This window comes from Cydia strobilella, chromosome 6, assembly GCF_947568885.1.
Source record: "Cydia strobilella chromosome 6, ilCydStro3.1, whole genome shotgun sequence".
NCBI lineage: Eukaryota > Metazoa > Arthropoda > Insecta > Lepidoptera > Tortricidae > Cydia > Cydia strobilella.
Genome location: NC_086046.1, coordinates 19,506,551 through 19,533,039, shown reverse-complemented (window position 1 = coordinate 19,533,039; position 26,489 = coordinate 19,506,551). Strand labels below are relative to the sequence as shown.

At 39.5% G+C, this 26,489-nt stretch overlaps 3 protein-coding genes across 3 annotated transcripts in view; 1 reads left to right on the top strand and 2 right to left on the bottom strand.

Annotated features, from left to right (window-relative positions):
- The window catches only part of LOC134742227 (GTP-binding protein 1), a 28,463-nt gene extending 24,450 nt beyond the window's left edge, over positions 1 to 4,013 (bottom strand). Inside the window, exons 1-3 of the mRNA XM_063675243.1 lie at positions 3,896 to 4,013; positions 3,506 to 3,696; positions 1,620 to 1,731 (exon numbers count right to left, since the gene is read on the bottom strand). Of these exons, the coding sequence (XP_063531313.1) occupies positions 1,620 to 1,731; positions 3,506 to 3,604 (211 nt within the window). The 5' untranslated portion in view covers positions 3,605 to 3,696; positions 3,896 to 4,013. The remainder of the gene's footprint in view (positions 1 to 1,619; positions 1,732 to 3,505; positions 3,697 to 3,895) is intronic.
- Positions 4,014 to 4,182: 169 nt separating this feature from the next.
- On the top strand, positions 4,183 to 5,433 carry LOC134742224 (zinc finger protein 821-like). Its single transcript, XM_063675241.1, has one exon. It carries the CDS (start codon positions 4,351 to 4,353, stop codon positions 5,020 to 5,022), a length of 672 nt encoding a protein of 223 aa, XP_063531311.1. The 5' UTR covers positions 4,183 to 4,350; the 3' UTR covers positions 5,023 to 5,433.
- A 398-nt stretch (positions 5,434 to 5,831) lies between these two features.
- LOC134742338 (E3 ubiquitin-protein ligase MGRN1) lies at positions 5,832 to 26,264 on the bottom strand. The gene is made up of 16 exons (XM_063675388.1): positions 26,036 to 26,264; positions 25,215 to 25,333; positions 23,741 to 24,009; positions 22,192 to 22,379; positions 21,407 to 21,561; positions 19,617 to 19,898; positions 19,294 to 19,410; positions 17,085 to 17,225; positions 16,364 to 16,456; positions 16,134 to 16,241; positions 15,684 to 15,882; positions 15,428 to 15,543; positions 15,142 to 15,241; positions 13,344 to 13,450; positions 8,692 to 8,773; positions 5,832 to 8,216 (listed from the first exon to the last, which is right to left on the bottom strand). Exons 1-16 carry the CDS (start codon positions 26,121 to 26,123, stop codon positions 8,104 to 8,106), a joined length of 2,277 nt encoding a protein of 758 aa, XP_063531458.1. The 5' UTR covers positions 26,124 to 26,264; the 3' UTR covers positions 5,832 to 8,103.
- Positions 26,265 to 26,489: the final 225 nt, after the last annotated feature.

Below are 26,489 nucleotides of genomic sequence, written 5' to 3'. Positions count from 1 at the left end.
CTTTATTTCGTCAACCCATCCTCTTTTGGGTTTACCACGTTTCCTTTTCAAGTGTTTTGTAAACAAGAACATTACTGTTTTGGACAATTTTTTTGGCTTCCTCTTATTGAATGTCCTGCCCATTTCCATTTTAGTTTTCTGATGGTTCTTGTAATGTCTTTGGTTCTATTGTACCTTTTCATCGTTGTGAGTCTAATTCTGTCTGATAGTCTTTTTTTATCTAATTTTATCATATTCTTAGTTATAAGGTTGCAACAAAATGTGTATCCATGCAGACATTTTTTTTTTCAAAGCTGATTTAATAATGCCCAAAGAGTGATTTATTATTATTATCTTTTATTAATATTATGTACGGCATCGTCACGTCACGGTAATAATTATATTAATGTACAGCGTAGATAAGATTACAATGGATTGCATTACATTATCACTAAATAACAAAATATCTGAAGCGTGTCTGCCATAAACATTTAAATGTTAACAATTTTGACCTTATCTCTGCCGTTATTAGTAAATATTATTGCAGTACTACTAATTTGCTACAAGGCTGTTTAATTATTACTTGTAGTAATGACTTTTTAGGCAACTATTTGCTTTTATCATGTTAGCAAATAATTGTACATTAATTAATTAATTGATCAAAATGTAATGTGTAAACAATAAATAAATATTTTAGGACATTATTACACAAATTGACTGACTTGAATTGTCCCACAGTAAGCTCAATAAGGTTTGTGTTGTGGGTACTTAGACAGTGATATAATAGATATATAAATACTTAAATATATAGAAAACACCCATGACTCGGGAACAAATATCCGTGATCATAAACTAATAGTATACTATTTAGTATTTGTTGTTATAGCGGCAACAGTAATACATCATCTGTGAAAATTTCAACCGTCTAGCTATCACGGTTCATGAGATACAGCCTGGTGACAAACAGACGGACAGAGGAGTCTTAGTAATAGGGTTCCGTTTCTACCCCTTGGGTACGGAACCCTAAAAAGTAATTTACATAAGGAACTACACATAAACAATGAAGAATACAGTGTAAACTATTAAATTATCAGTTATTTTGATTAGGGGAATCCCTGTTATTCAATGCTGCAATATTACCAGATCACAAAATTATAATATAAATACAAAACATAGCCAGGGGGAGTAGCAACTAACTGGTTTAGAAAAATGCCTTAACTTGATACTATTTTAATTTTCAATTTTTTTTTTTTTTTTACTTAACCTATTCATTACCCATAATTAAACTTCTGCAATTAACCTTTTGTAATTACAATTAAATTAAAATTCAGTATCATAGCGCACTGCACACAGATGTGGGTACAACTTTATAAAATAAAATACTTAAATTGTGGGTAGGTACTAAATTCATACACATTTCAAGTGGCAACTAAATGGTTTTCTTCTGTGTGTCAGTATTAACTGTTTTTAAGCCGGATTGTTAAGTTTTGTGGTATTTAATTGTGGGTAAGAGATATCTATGAGGAAACGTGTGAAAATATTGAGGTTTGGTGAGTTTAAATATACAGATGTTGGTAACAACAGTAGCATTATACTTGGTAATATAAATAAATTTAAATACTATCACAATGAACACATACCCTCTCCTTGTCCTATGTCATATATGATTTCTCCGTTGCCTGCCTCCAGCCTTTCCATGAGCTGCTTCCGCAGCAGGTCATACTCGTCTGCCGATGGACTCACCAGCACCATCTAAACATGTCAAGTTGCTAGATTCATCATTTTCACATAATGCATTTAATTTTGCAGTTAAAATGCAGACTTAGAAATTTTATGCATTAACGCATTCACTGCCACGCAAACTTGTATGACGGTGAACGCACATTTAAATAGATAGAAAATGAGCAACTTATCACAATAAAATATAAACTTAAATAATATATGGGAATAATAAAAACACAAGATTTCAGTTAAAAAAAAAAGTTTTTTTAACTTTCAAATAGGAAAAAAATACCGGTACTATTTTACGGTTCGGTAAAAAATATTGTATAGCAACAATATACATAAACTCAACATTTCACCGACAAAATCGCAATTGTTTTCCATACATCAAACGGCTTCTAAGCAAAGTGACACAGTGACATCACCATGTGTTGCCATTTTGTTAGTAAAGTGTAGGTGTCAGACTTTGACCATAATTTGTGACTTTCGTATTGCTTTAAGACATACAGACATTAAAATTTGATTCTCAAAACAAACCTGATCGACTGATACCATTTAAAAAAATTGTCAACTACCCAATTATGAGTGATTTTCGGAATTACCTCAAATTCTGAGGTATTCAGTAATACCCAACTACAGACTAAGAATTAAATAGCAGACTTAGGAAACAGATTCTTTGATTCTAAACTTTCTACATCTATTTCATCTAATTAATTATACTCTCTAGGTGCTCTCTAGCACACACACACACACACACAGCACCTGACCTGACGTCACAAGGTAGGGATGAAGTGGGGAGTATTCATGGTTTGACCGATCTGTTACAGGAAATCAAGTTCGCTACTCTCAAATTATTTATTTATGTTAGGCTTCAAATAACGGTTTCAAGCTTAATATGCTTATCTAAATTTCATTACAACAACAAACAAAGGTCAGTGTTACAATAACCATAGAATGAGTCATATTGCATCATTGTTTTGAAGTTCTCCTAAAGACACCCTTTATACAAATACAGATATTGAGGCAGAGGTGTAGGGTTAGATGAGGCAGAGGTGTAGGGTTAGATGAGGCAGAGGTGTAGGGTTAGGTGAGGCAGAGGTGTAGGGTTAGGTGAGGCAGAGGTGTAGGGTTAGGTGAGGCAGAGGTGTAGGGTTAGATGAGGCAGAGGTGTAGGGTTAGAGCAGGCATAGCTTTATTTGACATTCATAAGCGCATTGTAATATGCCTACTTGAATAATAAACTATCTTTATCTTTACACCAATGTTACAACACAATTAACATTCATGTCATGTCTCATATTGCATCACTCGTTTGAGGACCCCCTAGGAGAGTTAAAACAACAAAAGATGAAAATTTTATTTTTTACTTGTGACGTTTTCAACCAAAAGGTTCCACATTGTTGCTTGTCGATAAGGTTGATTTTTAATTAAAGCTATATGGAAATAGCGCCTTACTGACAAGCGTCAATAAGTACCCTTTTGGTTGAAAATTCACATTTTTACAACATTTAAATAGGTATCAGACAGAAAGATATCTGTATTAGTGGAAGTATATAAATAAAACTTGAAAACAAAAGTAAACAATGTTTCAGGCCAAGGTTCACCAACAAAAACCTTAATCATTTACCACCTGTGACCACAAATATGATTTAGTTAAAAAAATACTGTGGAAAACGAGGCAAAGAGTTAACCAACGTTAGTGGACTGCGATATCACGTTTTTGGACTGTTCACCAGTAGCATGAGAGGACACACGGCACTTTTAAGCGGGAAACATATGTTTGTAAACAAAACGAACCACCCACCTTTCCCCTGATGCTGGAGTAGTCTGTTTCGCTCTCTTTGTAGCCCTCCATCTCCGTAAACGGTGCCGCCGCGGCGGGGGACTCCGCTTCGTTCTCCATGTCCAGTTCAGATCGCGGGAATAACCACTTCTTAGTACCCAATTATGTCATCACATAACTAGACATAACTCGTACTCCCACGTTTGTATTCGCTACAAATAAACAAAACAAAACATAAAAAGTCAGGCAATGTCAATTGAATACTAAATAATGAACAAAATTTAATCTGAATAGCGACAAAACATACTACGACTATTTCACAGCGCTAAGTTACGAAAATAGATTTGTAAACGTATGAAGCTTTTTGGCAAGGTGTTAATTTCGTGTTTATTGTAATTCAATAAAACTCACTAGTTATAAATTAATCGTCGTTAACTAATGAAAATAGCTCGCTACACCAAACAGATGGAAAAAATGCCAACTTTTTGACAACTCAACTCGACATTTTCTTCCTTTCTAGTCGTATTACATCGTTTCACAAAAATGCCCTATCTAATTTCATTTCTAAACCCGCGATTAAAACGGTGACTGAAATAGCTAAAGTAATGTGAGAGAAATTGCAGTTAAAACAAGAAATGCCAACATTAAAAATTGATTTATTGACATAATGCATGGCGAGATTGAGTTAGCCTTCTTTTGGTCTTCTTATTGTATCTGTGTACGCTATGAAAACGTCGAAAAAGTAAACAAGTGGAGGATGTGATTTCTTTTATAATTTATTGAATTTTATACAAAGAAGCACTGTAATTCGTGATATCGATTCGATACTATGATTCTTTGGATATCGCTGTCCTTGAACAATCAATATGGGTGAAGATTTTAGCACGTCCGATTGTTCTTGGAAGAAAATGGTAATAGCGAAAGCGAACGACGAGTGGATCTCTACAATAAAATCTGAACAGATCGATGCACACACAGCCATGAATACTTCGGATTTTAGTATGGACGCTATCCAAATGCCCTTCGGCGGCGTGAAGGAGGAGCCGAACATGGAGCGATCGTACCAGGAGTACGGGGACGACGGGTCATCGACGGGGCCAGAGGACCCGCTGATGATCGAAGAGTCGAGTGCCGCCGGTCGGCGCAGGAGAAAGGGCTCGGGGCCGAGAAGCGAAACAGAAGAGGAACGGGCTGCAAGGCTGGCCAAGATGTCGGCGTACGCTGCGCAGCGGCTCGCCAACGAGACGCCGGAGCAGCGTGCTTTGCGCCTCAAGCGCATGTCAGAGTACGCGGCGCGGCGGCTGGCGCACGAGAGCGCCGAGCAGCGCGCGCGGCGCCTGGCGCGCATGTCGGCGTACGCCGCGCGGCGCCTCGCCAGCGAGACTCCCGAGCAGCGCCGCACGCGCCTGGCGCGGATGTCGGCCTACGCCGCGCGCCGACAGGCCCTCAAGAAAATCTCTAACCCTGCTGCTAACTCTCACCCCCCAATAGAGCCCAACTTTCTGCAGTTGAACAATGACATGAACAATCAAAGTTGAGAATCAGTGGGGTCTGTAGTGATCACTGGATTTAGCTACCAAAAATGACAGTGTTGTCCTTTTTATTGTGACAGAAGCTCTATTTGAATGTGGGATTTGTCTGGGTGACATTAGGAATTGAAATTGTTTAGGGAAGTTTACTTTATTCTAACTTTTTAGAATGTGTATTATGCAATAACTGAATTTAATATTATATTAGTGTTGTTGTAAATAATTATCTGCTTTTCTATGTTTTTATAGAGTATTAATTTATGTATACTGTGAGGTTTGCTAATGTAGAGCAGCATAGTACCCGCGAGGTATTGAGTGTTTATCTCGGCACATATTTTTACAAGTTTAGTTGAGATTTAAATTGTCATGTGTACCTTTTAAAAGATCACAATAAATGCATTTTGTATGTTTTAGTGACATTATTATTTTATTTTTCTCTTAGTTTGTGACTGTAAAGAAACTTGTAGATATGTATCATTGTTTTCACAGGACAATGGTCCGTGTTTGCTGTAAATGTCTTGCTTTCTTGGGTATAGTTGTCGGTCCATTAAACGCTAGGCTGGTGTTGTCCAACTCTTACACTGTTAATTGTCCCGTGAAAACAACATACATAAGCAGCCTAAGTGTATACTGTAGAATTACTAGTAACCCACTTTCACCTCTATACCTACTCTTTTCCTCACAGTTGGAGTGTGTATCATGTGTCTGTGTGTGTGCCAAATCTGTTTGATTGACTGCTTATAAACTTATACAATCTGCAATTATTTTTTAATGCTAAGATATAGGGATACCACAATACAAGGATATGAAACACAAAATTACCATTCTCATAGTTTATTAAAATCATTTTCGTAAAATCATCAATAAATTTCAAAGAGAATAAAATGAGTAAACTTATAGATACGGAACCACAATAAAGTTACTTAGCTAAAGTTAGCTACCATTCTATTCTGAGATTCAGTGCTAAAGACAAGGAATGTTTTTGTCAGTCTATTATGTTTACCTTTAACATCTACTGTATACATAGACTTGTCAAACACAGTTATATAATGGGGTTGGCCGGTCGAAATAATTAGCAGATGGCACTGGCGCCAGCATAGCTTGCCCTGTCAATCCCTAGAATTTTAAAATTTTTGTTTTTTTAATGCCCTTGATGCCCTAGGCAAGCTATGATGGCGCCATCTCTGCAAACCTTTGACAGTTGCCAACCCCATTGTAATACACATGTGTTTTGATTTTAACGGATTATGTTAACTTATCTACATTTTTTAGTGTCATCAAGAAGAAATTTACATATTGTTTCTTAATTTTACATTGAATAATATAAAATTCTGAAACCTTAAACTTAAAACTAATGTAATATATTGAAAATGATAGCCTACACTTTAATAATACTTATGTACAAATCAATTCATAGAAGTTGGCGCCAAATACCTATGAAAACACACTAACATAATAGCAAAACTCTTGACCAGGGATGGATCTTATATCTTAGCAATAAGGTCGATTGTCAGTTAACAGAGGACCTACCGCGAAAATCGAGATTTCATTATCTGCCTCTCTATTATACTCTTGCATATTAGAGCGACAGATAACGAAATTTCGCGGTAGACCCTCAGTGTCGACGATGGTAGCAATCTCGCGCCAGCTCTTGTGACTAGACCTGTAGTAATTACATAATACTCCAAGTCCAAACTTGATTAATCTTAAATAGGTAATCAGATAGACATATCGATTTTAAAAACTTGAGCGAAGATCGATATCGACAAAGATAGATATAACTCCGTAATAGATGGATACAGTCTAAGGCTAAGGAAAAAACGTGCCTCGAAAATCACGAAAATTTGATTCTCGATCAGATGGCGCCACTAGTTTTGGCCTACTCTCGTATAGAGGGCGTTGACTGTTTCGTTTGTTATTTATAATTTTAACGCATACCAGTGAAAGAACATGGGTCAAAATCATATAAAAATAATTAATGCAAATAAAAAATTATTTATCCATATTTAAATACATTTTAACGTATTTTTATAAATCTTCATTCTTAGTTTTAAAGTATGTCGATAGATGGCAGTGAATTTACAGGGGTTACAAAATTTACTATGACAGTACCGCTCTATCTTATTATACCCTCATTGATATCAGTAATTGATGTTTACATACAAATAAAGCTAAATAACAGGTAGGTTAAAGGTTAATAACAGTACACAATTTTAATCATCTGTAAATCAATAAATGAAATACACTCAAAGCATATTGAAAGTACTTATGATGAACTGTATAAGTTCCACATTTCCAAAAGCGTCTAATATGTAATCATCGATAATTTTGAAAGCGCTTAATCAATACATAACCACACCAATAATTCTATTTCGTTTTCTGTTAAACATCCCGCGGACTATGAAACTTAAAATTACAGGCGAACGTCACGTCATCTTTGACTTAGCATATAGACCAATCAATGAAGCACTATATCCCAAAGATTATTAGTCAGGCGGTATTTAATACAAGGTCGGCGCTAGCAAGCGGTGTCGGACGTGGAACTGCCAAGAGTTGCCCGACGGCATCAAGTTATAGTCGTTAGCTTTCAAGCTGGCCCTTTACGGATAACTCTTTGTCTATTGTAAGTAAAAACCGCACGAGCTACTACCTGTAAAAAAAAGGGTCGGTCTTTGGCGTATCCTAATTGGCACCTGAGCGCGGGCTATTCCAACTCAAAAAACCAGTGTAAGTGCGCTCTCCGTTAACGCGCCTTTGTTACGCATCTCGATGACATTTTACACTGGTTGTGTAGCGTTCGACTCGCCGGCACTCAGTAACCGTAGAGGGACCACACACAGCCACGCAAAATATTTTTCCATTAGTTCATTTTGAATCTTATTCCGATTACCATAGTCGTAATTCAATAACCGGTTAAAGCGACCGAACCACAGGACCGAAACTGTTTTATGCAGGTAAGTAGCACGTGCGTTTTTACTTACAATAGACAAAGGATTAGCCGTTCGGGGCCAGCTACAAAACGAACGACTATACCAGTTAGGTGTTACCCGGCTGCATAGCTACATGCGCGGTTAGAACACATGGTTCGCGCTAGCACGCGGTGTCGGCGGGCAGCGGCGCGGCCGCGAGCAGCTGGCGAGTGGACGACGTGGAGCTGTAAGAGTCGCCTGATGAGCGCACTGACGATTGCGAGAGCGGCGTGCCTGAAATCAAAATGTTACTATTTAATTGAATGTGGAAAAATAATGTATAGGGCAGGGGTTACCAAACTGTGCGCCGTAGATAGCAAACGGGGGCGCCGTGAGGCAATCCTCCTCACCATGTTACCTTAACTATTTCAAATAGCCTAGTGAGGTTAGGGAGCCGAGATAAAGTTTTAAACTTGCAAGTGCGCCGCGGACTGAAAAAGATTGGGAACCCCCGGTATAGGGTATTTAATTGTATACATGTAACAACGTGGTAATGGAATGAGCTCCCTGCCGGGGTTTTCCCGAGGGGCTACAGTATGGGGTTCTTCAAAAAAGGAGTGTACAGGTTTTTAAAGGGTCGGCAACGCGCGTGTAATATCTCCGGTGTTGCAGGCGTTCATAGGCTACGGTAACTGCTTACCATCAGGCGGGCCGTATGCTTGATTGCCACCGACGTGGTATAAAAAAAAAAAAAAAAAAAATTAGGTACCTGGCAAGGAAGTGACGCGATGCGGCAGCGCCCAGCGCTGCGGAGTACCGTCGCCGGCCGCCGGCCCGTTGCTCTTCAGCTCCTGTCATCAAACGTCATAGTTACGCCAAATTAAATAACACAAGATAAATAACAGTAATTTAACTGACCACTGAGGTCATATACCTTTCACTTTGCGATGAGTACCTATGCTATAGTCACTGAAGTCACCAACAAACTGTCAAGCAGTTTGGTGAAACTGTTAGATTCTAATTATGGTTTAATATTTTTTTGAATAAAACAAAAGTTAAAGTGTGAAAGAAACGTTTCACGAGAGTCGACAATACCAGTCGTGACAGTCGTCAGGTTGGTTACCCGATAGTCAGCCGATAGTAGGTATTAGGTAGTAAAAGTGCCCCTGTGGCCTATTTGCTGTATAAATGTTTGATGTTTGAGTATAGGAGCAAAAACAAAGCTCAACTCAACTATGGTGGAATGCTCCAAGATCTGGTATTTATATCTAGCAAGATCTCGAGCGATAAGGGTACGAAATAATATATTAAATACATAACTATTTCCAATAGGATACAACTAGAGATATATACATGTCATAGCCAGATCGCGAAATACCAGTAAATAATGTAACTAACTACTTTACATTTAGCCATTTCATAAAGGAACCGTGTGTTTAGCTGTTTTTAAAGTGAAACTTTTATTCTATCGCCCCAAATTTTTTGGTATGATTCTATCAGCATGTTGCATTACATAATTACAGCATTAGTAAAATTCTACTTTATTTCTAGTACTTAGAGTTCATAGTCTTTTGTCATTATTAGACCTAATATTATGTAGGACGAAAGTACAAGTACCTACGAATGCATATGTAGATGTGCACGCACACATATGTAGTTAGCTAGATGGTGCTTTCAAATGAGTTTCCATAAAATTACCTATTATACGAATGGCCGGGATACACGAGGCTAGTTTTTGAAGCCAGGATAGCAAGCTAGTGCATCTATCGTCGTGGATACAATACTAGCTTATTTCCGGGCTAGTAAGTTAGTGCTGAAGGCAGGATAGTTTTTAATAGATTGCCGTTCTATTTTTTGAGTTATAGTAGCGCCCCTCACCACTGATTTCGCTGTCCTGACTTGTGTACTAGCTTCGTGTGGCCGGATAAGCTAGTATCCGTTCAGCTAGTCGTATTTGTCATGCTACTTCAGTCAACCTCAGTACTTTTTGTACCGAGACTGACTGAAATAGCAAGACACGTTCGTACATTTCCGTGAAAATACTATGAAAAATAAATATGCACTATGCACTACAGTAGCGTAGCGTGAACTAATCTAGCCGTGGGCGAAATCGCATCTGCGAGGCTCTTTTTTATCACTGTGCCCGAAGGGGACTCGCGCGAGGCCCCCCTTGGGGCGCGACGCGAGGCCGTGGGCGACGGCTCAATTCGCCCACGCCTAGCTACGCCACTGATGCATTACATCTGTACGTGCATTTTGTTGCTTGGCGTTGACGACACCTTCATACCCTAAGAGCCACCCCACACACTAGCGTCTCTCTCTATGGCTGCTGCTCGACGCATCGTTGTCGCGACGCTGGCGACGCTATTTTCCATAGCCGAGCACCGAGGCCGACGCTCAAAAGACGCTAGTGTGGGGTGGCCGTAAATCAAATAATTTTTCGAAAATTTTCTATAAATGCATACAATGCGAAAAAAGTTTCACTTGCATCGTGGTTTTTTAAAACCACACAATTTTTTTTCTTTAGTTTAACCTTTTGAACGCCAAGCATTGACGTAACTCGACGTGACACCGCAATGAAGCAAAATAAAACCTTAGAGAACAATAGTGATTACAAAACAGGATATCGATATTTTCACTGATTTCGTTTTTGACATACTTAGATTAGAAGAACCACTACACAGGTGTTTTACAATATAATATTAGATAATTCTGGCTTTTAGCTCTACTAAAAACCTTTAAATAACGTATTTAAATATCAAAATGTACTTGTAACTTCCACTCAAATCTCTCAATAATGCCACATCACTACTTGGTGGTGACGTCAGGCATCGGACGTGAAGTGCCGTCATGGGCGCACGGAACACTGATAAGCGCGCGTTACTCAGAGATGTGCAAACCCGTTGTCGATTATTATTACCTACTAATTAGCAAACTGCAGTATCGTTACAATAAAATAAATGCATAAGGGGTTACATTATCACAAAAGGTCAGTACCGTCTTTCAAACCAAGTTGTTTAAATTAAGCACGAAAACAAGTACCGTAACAGCACAAATAGCAGTTATTTTAGCAAAAACAACTCCTATTACAAAATGTATGGGATTAAGCCATATCTATTATTGATGGCGCTAGCGTGTTTGTCGGAACTGCGCGAAACGATTTCTATTAGGAGATTGTTACTTTCATATAATAATATTATTCCTCCATGACTCGGTCACATCACTAGGCGACGTCAAGTGCCGTTTTTGGCGTGGCTAGCTATGCTATTTACTGGGTAAGTCGTATTATAACATAATGTTCTTTTTTTTTAACCTTCTATTCATAGTTGAATTGTAATAAAGTTATACAATAAAGTAGAAGGGCAAAATAAAATAATGCAAATACAAACAAAGAAATATAGTTATTTATTAAAGAGTCTTTGATAAATTAAGTTTGGACGGCAAATGACGTCGGCGGCGTGAGTGGCACAAAATGTCGACGACGTGATTTACCGTCTTTGGCGGTCAAAAGGTTAAACAAAGAATATCCCGACTAAACCATAAGGTAATTGGTCAAACAAACAAACAAACATTTATTCAGCAAATAGGCCACAGGGGCTCTTTTACATGTCAATTTTTACAAGCAATACAAAAACCAAAATTTACAAAAAACAATTACAAATATGGAATCAATAAAATATTAGATACTTTGTCAGAGATGTATCCAGTTTAAATGTGGAATTACACAAAAAAAAGAACACTAATAAAAAATATACAAACAACAGACAATTACTAAAATTGTTTAGAGATGTAAAAGTCTCTAGGTGTCAGAGATAAAATATGTATAATAAAATAAAATAAAACGATCATCAAATTATCCTTAGAGGTGTAAAGGGTCTCCAAGACTTGAATTGTTATATAAGTAATTATAAGACAAGAAATTAAATCAGACAGACAAGAACCGAATGAAGTGTCTCACGTTAATGCCACTCAAAAGTAAAGTTACATAGGTAACATGAAGCCCGTGTAAACTTAAACAGACCGGTCTCCACAAACAGTACCCGTTCACGAGTATGACGCGTATCTCAGCCATCGTCTCCCTCAACCTTCATTCGGGAAAGGGGCAACCCGATCAACGACGCCACCGTAAGCAAAGACTTTTAAGAGAGCATGACATGTTAAAGCTGCCGGGCTGTATTAATATACATAACGTAAGTTAATTCAGTGAGATACAACATTTGTGCTCGTATGTTACATTAAAGACTACAAGTATCATCGGTCATTTCATAAAACGTCCCATTATACGATCTGGATACTTAACACAACCTTTACAGTGCATTTTTGTCAGTATAAGATAAAAATAAAAACATTGTAAAAGTTCACAGGTGAAAACTGTATTCAAGTCATTAATACTTTACATATTAATGACAACGAAGAGGGCAGTTAACTAAGTTAAACATGATGTCACATGAAAAATATGATTTACCAAAAACTACAATAAAATAGCTGTGTGATGCAAATTAAAAGAACGAACAAAAATATTAACCATAATGCAAAACAAAAATAACGTATTACGTGAAGAATGGATGCGCAAATTAAACCACAATAACATAACGAAATCACCGCTACAGGATGACGTGATATCAAAAACCACGAGTGCCTGCTGATGCACAGAGGCTCTTACGACATTATGATATGTATATGTTACAATAAATTTGCCACTGAAATGTAGTTTGATAGCTAGATTTTTGGAACCATTAGATAAGTGATTTAGCCATTTGGCAACCGAGGAGAGGAAGATTTATCATAAGACGCCTAACGTAGTGTGGCGGTTAAAGTAAAATCTTGTACACATTTTTGCAAATGAACATTTTTAGGGTTCCGTACCCAAAGGGTAAAAACGGGACCCTATTACTATAAGACTTGTCTGACTGTCCGTCTGTCTGTCAGCAGGCTGTATCTCATGAACCGTAATAGCTAGAAAGTTGAAATTTTCACAGATGATTTCTGTTGCCGCTATAACAACAAATACATTGATATGTTTAGCGCTGTTGGTTTTCCATGTACCAAAATAAATTAAAATACTAAAAAGTACGGAACCCTCGGTGGGCGAGTCCGACTCGCACTTGGCCGGTTTTTTTTAAATCGAAAGATTACTTTGTCTTTATCTACTCTATGCGTACATTTTAGTCATTTAATGGAATGGCATCGCATCGATAAGAGGGCGGGCGGTCAGTTTGGACACTTTTCGTTTCGGCACTGTCCAGAAGTTTTACCGGTTCACATAGATAGGGCACGGTGCGTATACGGTGCCGGTGGCCGCGAAAGTTAAAAGCGTTAGATCAAATCCTGTTTCGAAAATTCGGCTTGGACTTATTTCTTTCAGTTAATAACAAAACAATATCGTAAGAGCCCCCAGACCCGCTCGGCACGCAGACTTACAGCGTGTTTGTACTTGGGCACGGTCAGAATGGTGGTGGCGGTGTCCTCCGGCGTGAAATAGTCCGAGTCCTCGGCCGGCGGCGACCCCGCCGAGCCCGCAGAGCTCGCTGCTTTTACCAACAACCAACTTTTACCAACCCTATTGACCTTGTACAGTCTAAAGTTTGCGTTCTCACATGTTTTATTTGGAAGGTTTTCTTTCCATACAGTCTAAACAAAGTCTCCACCGAAGTGCCAACATAAACAACAAATTACTATGAAAAATATATCTTTTGAGACACTTCCACACTTTGACACTGTAAAGTCTGGGCATTGTAGTAGACGGATTTTATCGCGAATGTAATAAAGAAACTTATTCTTAATCACTTGGCATTAATTTTATAAATGACACGGTACATAGTTAAATAAACAGAAACTTCATTTTGCGATAATTTTTTTTAGCATATTATCGATATTTCAATTAAATTAGGCACTTTTAGACGCCGTTCAAACTAGGACTTTCTTTATACACCAAACGAAACCTGTAAGAATGAGTAAACTTCAGACTGCCACTGAATGATACTCCAGTTAATGAGGGTGGTAATCTTGAATATGATTGCTATACCCGTACAATAATAGATGGAAATAACAAATCCGGACAAAATTTTACTGGTATGGCCTACCCATATTGGTATTTCCAAATATGATTATCGCCTTAAAAGCAATGTTTTTTTGTAAATCCTGATTATATTATAGCACGATCGATGCTGCTAGACCACTCTAGAGAATAATAGTTGCTAATACAAATTTGGCACAGGATAGTAAATAAGTCTGACTAACTAAAGGGATCTATCTAATGATTTTCGTTGTAATAAGCGGATGACGGGAAATCATCAATAATATGACGCAGGGATGTTGCGGATGCCGATTTTTTGACATCCGCGGATGCGGATGTTGAGATTAGGCACATAAAAAACGTCAAATATTACAGTTTAGTAATAAAAAAAAGAAACTTAGTATTTGAACAAGAATATACGTGCCCCACAATCGCATTACTATTATACTAAAGTCCAAATAAAACAAACTTTTCACTTCTTATCGCTGTCCGTCATAGGCTAAAGTGCTCGATTGACGGATCACAAAAACGAAACGAGATTCCTATTGGCTAATGACTAAATTACCTAGCACTTATGCCGCAGCTAAGACGTTCCTGTACCTACCTGTTCCACATCCACATCCGCATTCGCATTAAGCTCCGCATCGATTTTATGCGGATGCGGATGTTTAAAATAATGCGGAAGTTCCGCGGTTGCAGTTGCGGATGCGAATATTCGCAACATCCCTGATATGATAATTTAATGATCTACAATTTTTTGTATACATAATTACATATTTAAAACATTAAGCATGCTTAAAAAACACAAATTAAAATATTTTCATAGAAAATAATTTAATTTGTTCTTAGGGAATATACATAAACGCAATATTTCACCGACAAAATCGCAATTTCTTTGTTTTCCACGCTGACGCTGCGTTTACATGCTGACGTCACCATGTAATGCCAATTTGTTAGAAGAGTTTCGTCAGTAAAGTGCGGGTGCCAGATTTTGACCATCATTTGTGACTTTTGTATTGTTTTAAGACAATGGGTCCCATACACACATTTGATCCTCAAAACAAACCTAATCGACTGATACCATTAATAAAAAAATGTGGAATACCCTATTTCATTGTTTGGTATGGCTTGTCTATAGTAATAATAAGTCAATGTCTGTAAGGGGTATCAAACACAAGTACAGAGTGGTTAGATGGTACTCACATGCGCGGGGAGAGGCGGGCACATCAGGGTCGGGGTCGTCGATGTGCGCGAGCGTCGGCAGCGGAGAGCGCGTGCGCGAACGGGCGCCTAGGTGTCCCACCTGCACGATCAATACAGTATTAGCTAAGTGTGTGTAAAGAAAGTGGTAATGTAAATAAAATTGCAGGTGGCAAAAATGTTAACTTGGTGGTCAAAATTAAGCTCAGCATCACTATCAGGCGCGTGTTCTTCAGCCGGCTCGAGTTCAGCGAGAGCTAGTTCTGAACCTTCATATTACAACACTTACCCCGTTAGGCTGTAATGGTGCTTGCGGCTGTGTCAACAGAGGCGACAGTCGCTCGGCATCACTATCAGGCGCGTGTTCTTCAGGCGGCTCGGGTTCAGCGAGAGCTAGTTCTGAACCTTCATATTACAACACTTACCCCGTTAGGCTGTAATGGTGCTTGCGGCTGTGTCAACAGAGGCGACAGTCGCTCGGCATCACTATCAGGCGCGTGTTCTTCAGGCGGCTCGGGTTCAGCGAGAGCTAGTTCTGAACCTTCATATTACAACACTTACCCCGTTAGGCTGTAATGGTGCTTGCGGCTGTGTCAACAGAGGCGACAGTCGCTCGGCATCACTATCAGGCGCGTGTTCTTCAGCCGGCTCGGGTTCAGCGAGAGCTAGTTCGGCGGAGCCCTCGTCTTCGGAGCTCGGTTCGTGGACGGACGCTTCCGCGGGGTATTCGAGGCTTAGGGATGACTGGAAATTGAATTAAATAGTTTACTTAGCTTTTACAGAAAAAAATCTATAAACGTAAACGAAACTGATATAATTGTAAGTCTATTTGGAACCAAATTTGAGAGATCAGATTTTTGTTCTGCACTGCTTGCATGCGGCGCGTGTAACCCGCATGTTGTGTTCCGTGTGCAAACACCGCTTAAATTAGATCATTAATTTAATATCAAATGGCACTTTACATTCCAAGTGGGTTATGTTACATGAAACTTTACCTTATTGACAGCCTCCGGGCTGACCCTCGCGGGCTCGCGCAGCAGCGGGCTGGCGGCGCGCTCGCGTCTCCCGTCCTGCTCGCGCGCTAGCAGCACCGACATGCGGAACTGAGATAAAAAATACTTAAGTTTTTAAGCGTTTTTGAATAAATTTCTTCTATTTAAATTTCTAGTGTTAATGTATTTAAAGTTTAAATTTCCGATTTATGCCACTTTTATGCACACTTTACCTCTGGTGTGAGAGCATGTGTGTTGTTGAGTGCGCTGCCGAGACTGGTGGACGAGCTGCGTTCGAGGTTACAGCGGTTCAGGATCTCTGCCGCCTGTGCAAATACCATAAAAATATGTTTAAAGACTGATAGTTACAATCCCAAACAGTGCCACGCTCGTTGAAAGAATGGACATTGTGAGATTTGTGAATGTTGTGTGCCGGCCGAATGACAACCCTAGGTGCATATGCAATATGCAAAACGTTCAATTAGAAAACTATCAATATACGATACAAACGAAAAACTCGCCCATAACATCATCTTTTGATGTTTTTGACGTTGATGTAAGTTTAGCCGTCGCCGTTAGTTGTCGTGATCAAAACATCTAAGGTAATTTTCAAACCTTATACGCGATTGAGTCCCGTTGTTAGAGCAAGGGAAGTGCCTCTCGTACCTTACTTAAGCAACTCAGCAAGCTTCGTTGCTTAAACACGGTACTCGACTGAAAAGTTCTCTATTATATCACGATTGTATAAAATACTATTTTTTTACTCAAAACGTAAATCAAAGGAAAATCAACTCTATTTTCCAAATAATTTAGTTTAAATTTCAATGACTTAATCTGAGTATGGTGGGCAGGACGAAGGTATAGTTATTCTAGAGTTGAACATGAATTATCTCTGGTGTTGCAGGCGTCCATAGGCTACAGTAACTGTTTACCATCAGGCGGGCCGTATCATACCTGCGAGGCGGTGTCGGTGTCGGGGCTGGCGATGGCGGGGGCGAGCGCGGGTGCGGGGGGCGCGCGCGCGGGGTGCGGCCCGTTCAGCGCCTCTATGAGGGACACGGGCTCGTAGCCTGCCGGGATGTTTTCCATGCTCCCCTACAAACATATTAACTTATGGAGACACCGAAAATATAACAAATTTCTGTATTTATTAAAGACATTATGTTGCATGTTGTTGTCAAGGGCATAAATATATAAACATTCTCAAAGTTTCAAAACTATGTGTACGCTCTTACACCTGACATTAAAGTCGTGTTGACATATTTTTGAGCTATTTGTCTGGATCGATATTTTTGCCTTCGACGTACTTGATTTAAAGTTTGATATGAATCATATATAAAACGAGTGTTGTTTTATATAAGTAAGGGGTCAGAAATTAATTACGTCACACGAATTTCTAGGTTTTTTTTTTACCCCTCCTTGTCACACCTGGTCACATTTGGCAAACCCCTCCCCTTTGGTGTGACGTCACATTTTTAGCAATTTTGATTTCAATGAAATCGACAATGCGAATCAGGTAATATTAATTTAATAATTTTGTTTTTTTAATAAAAGAAATAGATATTAGTATTTTTATAACACGAAACCGATTACAAAAGAATATTACACGAATAAAAACAATTATCGTTCCAAAATAGTACATTTCGATGCTCAAGACTCGGGACGAGTGAAGAATGACATTTCCGCACGTGTATCGAACGACGTTTTTTTAATACAGTTGCGAAAAAATTAGAAAAGCAACAAGTAAGGAATGGAATTCGAAACTTTTATATTATTAATTCTGTGACATCATTGACATTGACATTATGAAGAAGTGTTTTTCTAGCTTTTGTTCGACTAGAATAGATTTTGTTATTATTATTGAACCCACTTCAATGAAAGTTTTTTTTTTCAAATGCAAGACAGAAACAATTGTAAATATTAAAACATTGTACTATTATTACCTAAATATCGTTATTTATGATTATTTGTGTATCGTATATTTATAAAAACAATATCGAATGTTGCCTTTGGAAACTTAAAACATTCTTGCAGTAAGAAAATACGCCTCTTCTTTGACAGGCGTTCCGTTCCATTCAGACAACTTATTAAGAACGTTTTTCAACATTAAAAAATAAACGTGTTATAATACTTATAATGATGAGGTAAGTAATAAAATATGAAATATGCATATTTTTCGTATTCTTACATTAACAGTAGGTTTTTATGTTGATTACGACGTTTAAAGGAAACTAATATTAACACTCATCAATAAGTAGTCATGAATTGGAACAAGTAAAAATTTAAAAAAACTGGAAAAGTAAAAAGCACTAGTTCGTGAAAACCAACTTTCCGCACGCTAAACAGCCACGAAAAGTAGCACTTTTTGAGCAACTGTATTAAAAACTCGTTATTTAACTGTTCAGCGAATTAAAAAAATATAAATAAATGTTTCGGGTATGGATCAAGTTAAATTGTCATCACAAAGTTTGTTACTCCCCCTCCCCCTTGTCACAACATGTCACATTTTCTTGACCCCCTCCCTCCCCCTAACCGTGGAACCCCTAAGACTGGTAGCGCAACAAGTCAACGCACTAATTGCAGAGACAGAGATGACGGCAGGGCAGTATGAAGGCGTGTCTCTCTCACTCCCCAGTGGGGGGCTCGCGAGGGGCGCGGGCGCGGTCGCCCGCTGTAAAGCCCTGAACGGCGCTCTACAGATCGGGCAATCATTCGCCTGGTACCACAGAATCTGCACACGAGTTTAACAGACAGAGATGGCGGCAGGGCAGTATGAAGGCGTGTCTCTCTCACTCACCAGTGGGGGGTCGCGGGGGGCGCGGGCGCGGTGGCCCGCTGTAAAGCCCTGACCTGCAGTAACGCCCTGAACGGCGCTTTACAGGTCGGGCAATCATTCGCCTGGTACCACAGAATCTGCACACGAGTTTAACAGACAGAGATGGCGGCAGGGCAGTATGAAGGCGTGTCTCTCTCACTCACCAGTGGGGGGTCGCGGGGGGCGCGGGCGCGGTGGCCCGCTGTAAAGCCCTGACCTGCAGTAACGCCCTGAACGGCGCTTTACAGGTCGGGCAATTATTCGCCTGGTACCGCAGAGAGTCTGCACACGAATTGCACAGACAGAGATGGCGGCAGGGCAGTATGAAGGCGTGTCTCTCTCACTCACCAGTGGGGGGCTCGCGGGGGGCGCGGGCGCGGTGGCCCGCTGTAAAGCCCTGACCTGCAGTAACGCCCTGAACGGCGCTCTACAGATCGGGCAATCATTCGCCTGGTACCACAGAATCTGCACACGAGTTTAACAGACAGAGATGGCGGCAGGGCAGTATGAAGGCGTGTCTCTCTCACTCACCAGTGGGGGGCTCGCGGGGGGCGCTGGCGCGGTCGCCCGCTGTAAAGCCCTGATCTGCAGTAACGCCCTGAACGGCGCTCTACAGATAGGGCAATTATTCGCCTGGTACCGCAGAGAGTCTGCACACGAGTTGCACAGACAGAGATGGCGGCAGGGCAGTATGAAGGCGTGTCTCTCTCACTCACCAGTGGTGGGCTCGCGGGAGGCGCGGGCGCGGTGGCCCGCTGTAAAGCCCTGATCTGCAGTAACGCCCTGAACGGCGCTCTACAGATCGGGCAATTATTCGCCTGGTACCGCAGAGAGTCTGCACACGAGTTGCACAGACAGAGATGGCGGCAGGGCAGTATGAGGGTGTCGCGGACGTCGCACATGCAGATGACGCATTCTGAACCGCCCTCTTCGGTTTCTTCGTCGGAGCTTGGCTGGGGAAAAATGGACTTTAAGTATAGGTATTAGAAAACATAATTAATGTCATTAACAGGTCTAAAGCGAAAAGAACATAAAATTATTGACTAACAAGAATTCTCTTACTTTTCTTCTTGCACCATTTTTAGGGTTCCGTAAAAACGGTTGTGTTGCCGCTACAACAACAAATACTAAAAGATACGGAACCCTCGGTGGGCGAGTCCGACTCGCACTTGTCCGATTTTTTATTACATCTGTGTTTAGCCCTATGGTTGACTGGTAGAGAATGCCTTTGGGCATTAAGTCCGCCATTTGTATTTTTTTATTTATTTTGTGCAATACAGTTTAAATAAATAAATACTGCGTGCAAGTGCTACGTAAGGGTTCATCCATTAATTACGTCACACGAATTTTGAGGGGTTTTGACCCCTCCCCCCCCCCCCCCCTCCTTGTCACACTTGGTCACATTTGACAAACCCCGCCCCCCCTGGAGTGACGTAACATTTTTTCAATAAAATCGGCAAATCGAGTTGACAAAAGAATTATTAGTAATTTTATAATCCAAAACTGATTAGGAAAGAAAATTAAACGATTAAAAACGATTATCGTTCCAAAAACTTGTTATTTAACTGTACAGCGAATAAAATAATTTAAATAAGTAAATGTGACGTCACAAAGTTTGTGACCCCCCCCCCCCCTTGCCACATTTTCTTGACCCCCTCCCCCCCTAAACGTGTGATGTAATTAATAGATGACCCCAAACAGGGAGTAGTTCTGAAACAAGAATTTCCTCAACTTTATTAACTACCGACACTACCGTAGTGTCGAGATTCTTGTTCTCGATGCCGTAGATCTCCTGGAGCAGATAGCACAGCCCGTCCACAAACAGTTTCTGTTTGAGTAGTGTCCCATTATTGTAGTAGTGTGACAAGTACCTTAGTGTCGAGATTCTTGTTCTCGATGCCGTAGATCTCTTGGAGCAGGTAGCACAGCCCGTCCACAAACAGCTTCTGTTTGAGTAGTGTCCCACTATTGTAGTAGTGTGACAAGTATCTTAGTGTCGAGATTCTTGTTCTCGATGCCGTAGATCTCCTGGAGCAGGTAACACAGCCCGTCCACAAACAGCTTCTGTTTGAGTAGTGTCCCACTATTGTAGTAGTGTGACAAGTACCTTAGTGTCGAGATTTTTGTTCTCGATGCCGTAGATTTCTTGGAGCAGGTAGCATAGCCCGTCCACAAACAGTTTCTCTTTGAGTACTGTCCCACTATTGTAGTAGTGTAACAAGTATCTTAGTGTCGAGATTCCTGTTCTCGATGCCGTAGATCTCCTGGAGCAGGTAGCACAGCCCGTCCACAAACAGCTTCTGTTTGAGTAGTGTCCCACTATTGTAGTAGTGTGACAAGTACCTTAGTGTCGAAATTCTTGTTCTCGATGCCGTAAATCTCTTGGAGCAGGTAGCACAGCCCGTCCACAAACAGTTTCTGTTTGAGTAGTGTCCCACTATTTTAGGAGTGTGACAAGTACCTTAGTGTCGAGATTCTTGTTCTCGATGCCGTAGATCTCCTGGAGCAGGTAGCACAGCCCGTCCACAAACAGCTTCTGTTTGAGCGCCTTCAGTACGTAAGTGCCGTCTGAATGTTTCTCCACTATTCCTATCGTAGTGTGCGATTGGCGGATTTCTGTAACAAATTATTAATAGTTAAATTGTGGTTAAATTACTTAAAACCTTCACTTGTCTCATATGGTCTCTTGTCTAGAAGTAAAAGCCGTAACAGACTACCGCACCGCACCGCGATCCATAATATCTCTTTCTCGCTCTAACTTTCGCCTTAACGCACGTACGGCTTCCACCTAACACACTATCGATACGTACGCCGGACCGCACCAAGGTCGCGGTGCGGTGAGGTAGTCTGTTACGACTATAAGAGTTAAAAAAATACTACTTACAAGATCTACAAGTATTTCTGCTCCTAATCTCTTTGACGAAACAGTTGTACCGCATTTTGATCTCATAATGACCTCTAGAAAAAACCTTGATGATGATAGCGTTACCACTCACCGACGACGGTGACTTTCATGTCCTCACAGTACCTACTCTAGTTGAGTATTTTCAAAAAGTCACTAATACAGTCTAATACATGCTTTTGATTTGTCTCGTCGCCACTATTCTATCGCGATATTATCGCCGAAATTCGGGAGAACACACGTGCTTACGTACCTGACAAATCCAGACTGGTTTTGTTGAAACACCCTCATATTTCAATACACTACAGCACTGGTCTCTAGAATGTGAAAATGGTAGCACTTACCCTCTTGTCCCTCGTCAACAACGCAGTATATAGCGACGGGGATGATCTCATTGTCTGCGTTATATATTAATTCCTCGTCAGCATGTCGGGAGGGGTCAAACACGTGTGCCAGCTGACAGAACTGCTGGTTAGCGCCCTTCTTGTAGTGGTATGTTTGGGAGGTCATGGCTGGGTCACGGGGGTAGTACCTGTTGAGGGAATATGTTGATTTTTAGGATGGATTTTGATACTAATATACAGGAATGTTTTAGCCAGCCACACTTTGAGAGGTGAAAGAGTACTTCCACTCAAGGCTCGGAACCGGTTTTTTCTTCATACAAAAAATACCGGTAATATTTACTTACGTTCTTTTTCTTTCTTTGGTTTATTATTTCATTTTTAATGGGACAATCTAATAATAGCTTCAAGACAACATTTGCATGCTTAACCAGCAAAATATGTCACTGTATGGGATAATCTTTTCAATATCACCTTGTTGTACAGTCGCCATCAGATATATCGGAGCGGCCGAGGTGCTCACAAATATCTGAACACGCCTCTATTGTCAAGGCGCTAGAGTGCGTGTTCAGATATTTTTGAACACCTTGGCCGCTCCGATATATCTGATGGCGACTGTACCATATTTTATGCAAATAAAAGATTTTTTGTTTTTTTTTTGTTTTGTTTTTGTTTACGAAGTTGTTACCTGAATACATGATTCAGTCCTACGTAAAGAGCATAAAATAATTAAAAATATTGGGCTAATTTGTGATTTAAAAAAAACCGGTTCCGAGCCCTGCTTCCGCTATACGAAGACCAACTTTTTTCACGATTTGTAAGTTGGTCTCATCGTAATGATTGTTCCGTATGACCTACATGTTCACTATCTGAACATGAAAAAATTGCAAACACAATAGAACCATTATTAATACAAAAAATTGTACTCTTACTATACCGTTATCAGGTTATCACTATCGGCCACAAATATGCTAGAAGGTATTTATTGTACAAGTTTAAAAAAAACAGTCAAGTGCGAGTCGGACTCGCGCACGAAGGGTTCCGTACTATTACGCAAAAAAACGGCAAAAAAATCACATTTGTTGTATGGGAATATTTATTTTATTCTGTTTTTAGTATTTGTTGTTATAGCGGCAACAGAAATACATCATCTGTGAAAATTTCAACTGTCTAGCTATTACGGTTCATGAGATACAGCCTGCTGACAGACAGACGGACAGACAGCGAAGTCTTAGTAATAGGGTCACGTTTTTACCCTTTGGGTACGGAACCCTAAAAACAAATTTTCAATCAAACAAATTGACAATAACACTAGAAGACATTATTGTACAAAAATCATATTTACAGGTATTTACTTAAGAATCTTAAGTCTTAAAAACTTTGTGATATAAAAAATATACTTTAATTGTGTAATTTTCAAGAACAAGGTACCACATTGTCGCTTGCCATAAGGATGCTCTAACAGGTTTTTCGTATAAAGATACAAGCAATTTTCGTCCTTATGGTAAGCGACAACGTGCTTGAAAAGTCACAATTTCTAAGTTGTACTTACACAACACCAGTTGGAGTAACTTCCTCGGTGCAGAAGTAGAATATAGTGATGGCAATCCTGGCATCACAGTCAAAAGTAAACTCTATATTATAATACGTCCCCTTCCCATTCTCCACGGGTTTCATCATGCCGTCTCCGATCTTGTTGTTTTCCACCAGCTTGCCCACTGGCTCCGGGCAGCGGACAAATCTGAGTGACTCTTTGCGGATGTTTACAAGGCTTTTGAGAGTTTTGGTCGGTTCATTTGATTGTGGTGGTGGGTATGGGAACTGAAAATGTATAGATTAGTAAAGGCGATAAATAAGTTACTCGTAAAATTATATGACAAATTTTGTTTGTGATAAACACTAATGCCCAGGATTTTAACTCGAAACCACCCGTTTCATAGGCAGGATCAACCAACAAGGCTAAAGTTAATTCATAAATATTTGATCAATGAAAGAAGAGCTCTTGTCCACATTGTTAATTGATAATTTGTATACCTTGCCACCTACCTTGCCTTGCCTTACCTACCTGCCAAGGTATGGTTGGACCGTACCGATACAGGGCTGACTGTTATGTTATAAGTATGATGCTTGCTTTATATAAATAATTTTTAATTTAAGCGTTATGTTGTATCTTTTTGCTGTGTACCTTTTTTTTATTTAACTATTTGTTAATTGTATATTATTTTATGTATCTTTTCTTCTTGTCTGTTACCTTCCATGATTCTTCTCACCTGATGGTCTCATCGGAAGATCAGCGCTGGAAGTCACCAGCAACATGCTGAGATGAGGCCATTTCGTGGCACTTTAATCTTATTTTATGTTTTCTTTTATATTATGTAATGTCTTGTTTGTTTGTGCTTACAAATAAAATCTCATTCTATTCTATTCCTTATTGCATAAGTATAAGGACTATACTCATTTAAGAGTGTTGCTCTGTTGCTGTTAATGTGACAAAGATAAATTACCTGTCTAGTCCATTATGTCCTATCAATATACCTACATTGATGCTTGATTAAAATTTAGAATTTTCTAGGGACTAGCATAGACTAGACATTCCAAACATAGCATTCTCTAAATTAATCTTATATCTAGTTATTTATGGCGCAGTATTAAAAACTAAACAGTGTTTGTACATAAGACAAATAAAATTACTGTTTTACCTTAATTGATTGTTTTCCTGAACATAGTATAACCACAGAATAAATAATAGTACTACCATACAGAAAGGTAACTTCCAACAAAACTAAAGTTTGACAGTGGTTCAGGGTCGAATTATGCTATCCCTATCTAATATATGGCACTATCCCTTTCGGCTATTTAGGGTTGTCAAAATTCATGTCATTATCTTATCTGTGGTTGTGCACGTAAAGGGATATCAAGTTGTGCCAACCCTAATAATTGCTTGGAGCAATGCTGAGCCGAAAGGGACCCGAGTTTGCCCGAAGCGAGGAGTTTCGCACCCCTGGTATAACCAAAGTGGTACTCACAGGAGTTGGGCGGCTGCCCAGGAAGTTCAAGTCAGCATTTTCTCCAAACAAGTATGCTTCAGGCTGCGGAGTGTCAAATCTCTCGCCACCCATGATGAAGTGGCTGCCAAAGTAGTTACCTAAAATGGTTTTCATTCACATGTTATTTTATTTTAAGTCACAAATATTTATGGATTTTGTTTTCACAAGTGTGGTAAATCAAATTTAATTATGAAATAAAACTATGAAAACGGATTATATCGCGTATATTGAATTTATAATACATCCCGACGTTTCGAACTCTTTACAGCGTTCGTGGTCGTGAGTCACCCGTTGACCACGAACGCTGTACAGAGTTCGAAACGTCGGGATGTATTATAAATTCAATATACGCGATATAATCCGTTTTCATAGTTTTATTTCATGAGTAACTATCGCGGTAACCGAAGACAAATTTAATTATGTTAATTTGTGACATTCATGTGAAAGCCGCAGATGTACTCTTTGTAGCAATTGTGTTAATAGCTGTAGCATAAGATAAAATAAACACCACATGACTAAAAACAACAAAGTATGTAGAGGCCTTCTTTAAATACCTAAATACTGGTATTGTAAGTATATTATAGCTCTGAATAAAGTTAGGAATGATTTATACAGTTAATATCACAATACAAACATAAATTGGATAAATAGAAAGATAATCAATATAATCATCCAAGGTACACTCACAAAGCTTATCATTCATATTCCTACGCAGTAATCACCAAATTTCGACATCGTCAAGTGAAAAATATAACAGGATAATATAAAATTAAATAGCAGTATAAGGTCACCAAGTTTACCTGAGCGAGGTGGATATTTGTATGCATGATTCGACACGACATCGGCCTCCTCAACACCAGCGTTCTGCCTGCTGGCCAGAACCCCCATTATTGAAATTCACTAAGACAATGTAATCACAACTATTCGTTGACACAGTGGACGTGGTAATGATTATTTTAATCGCATAGAGCAGGCAAACAGCGTATCAATAAATGCAAATGACCACGATCAGACAGCTGAGTTGAGTTGACACTCATGACAGTCTTGACTGACTAGCGATGTTACGATTCGACTTCAAAAGTCGGTTCAAACCGATTTAGGCCTGAAGTCGACTAAATCGACGTGAGTATTCTGTAAATCGACTTAAGATACGTTTACCTCACCCGCTCTAAACGCAACCTTTTCGATTTGTTGCTGCGTCACTTTCGTTAGTTTCGTTTGACATATTGAGGAATAAGATGTACGCGAATCGAC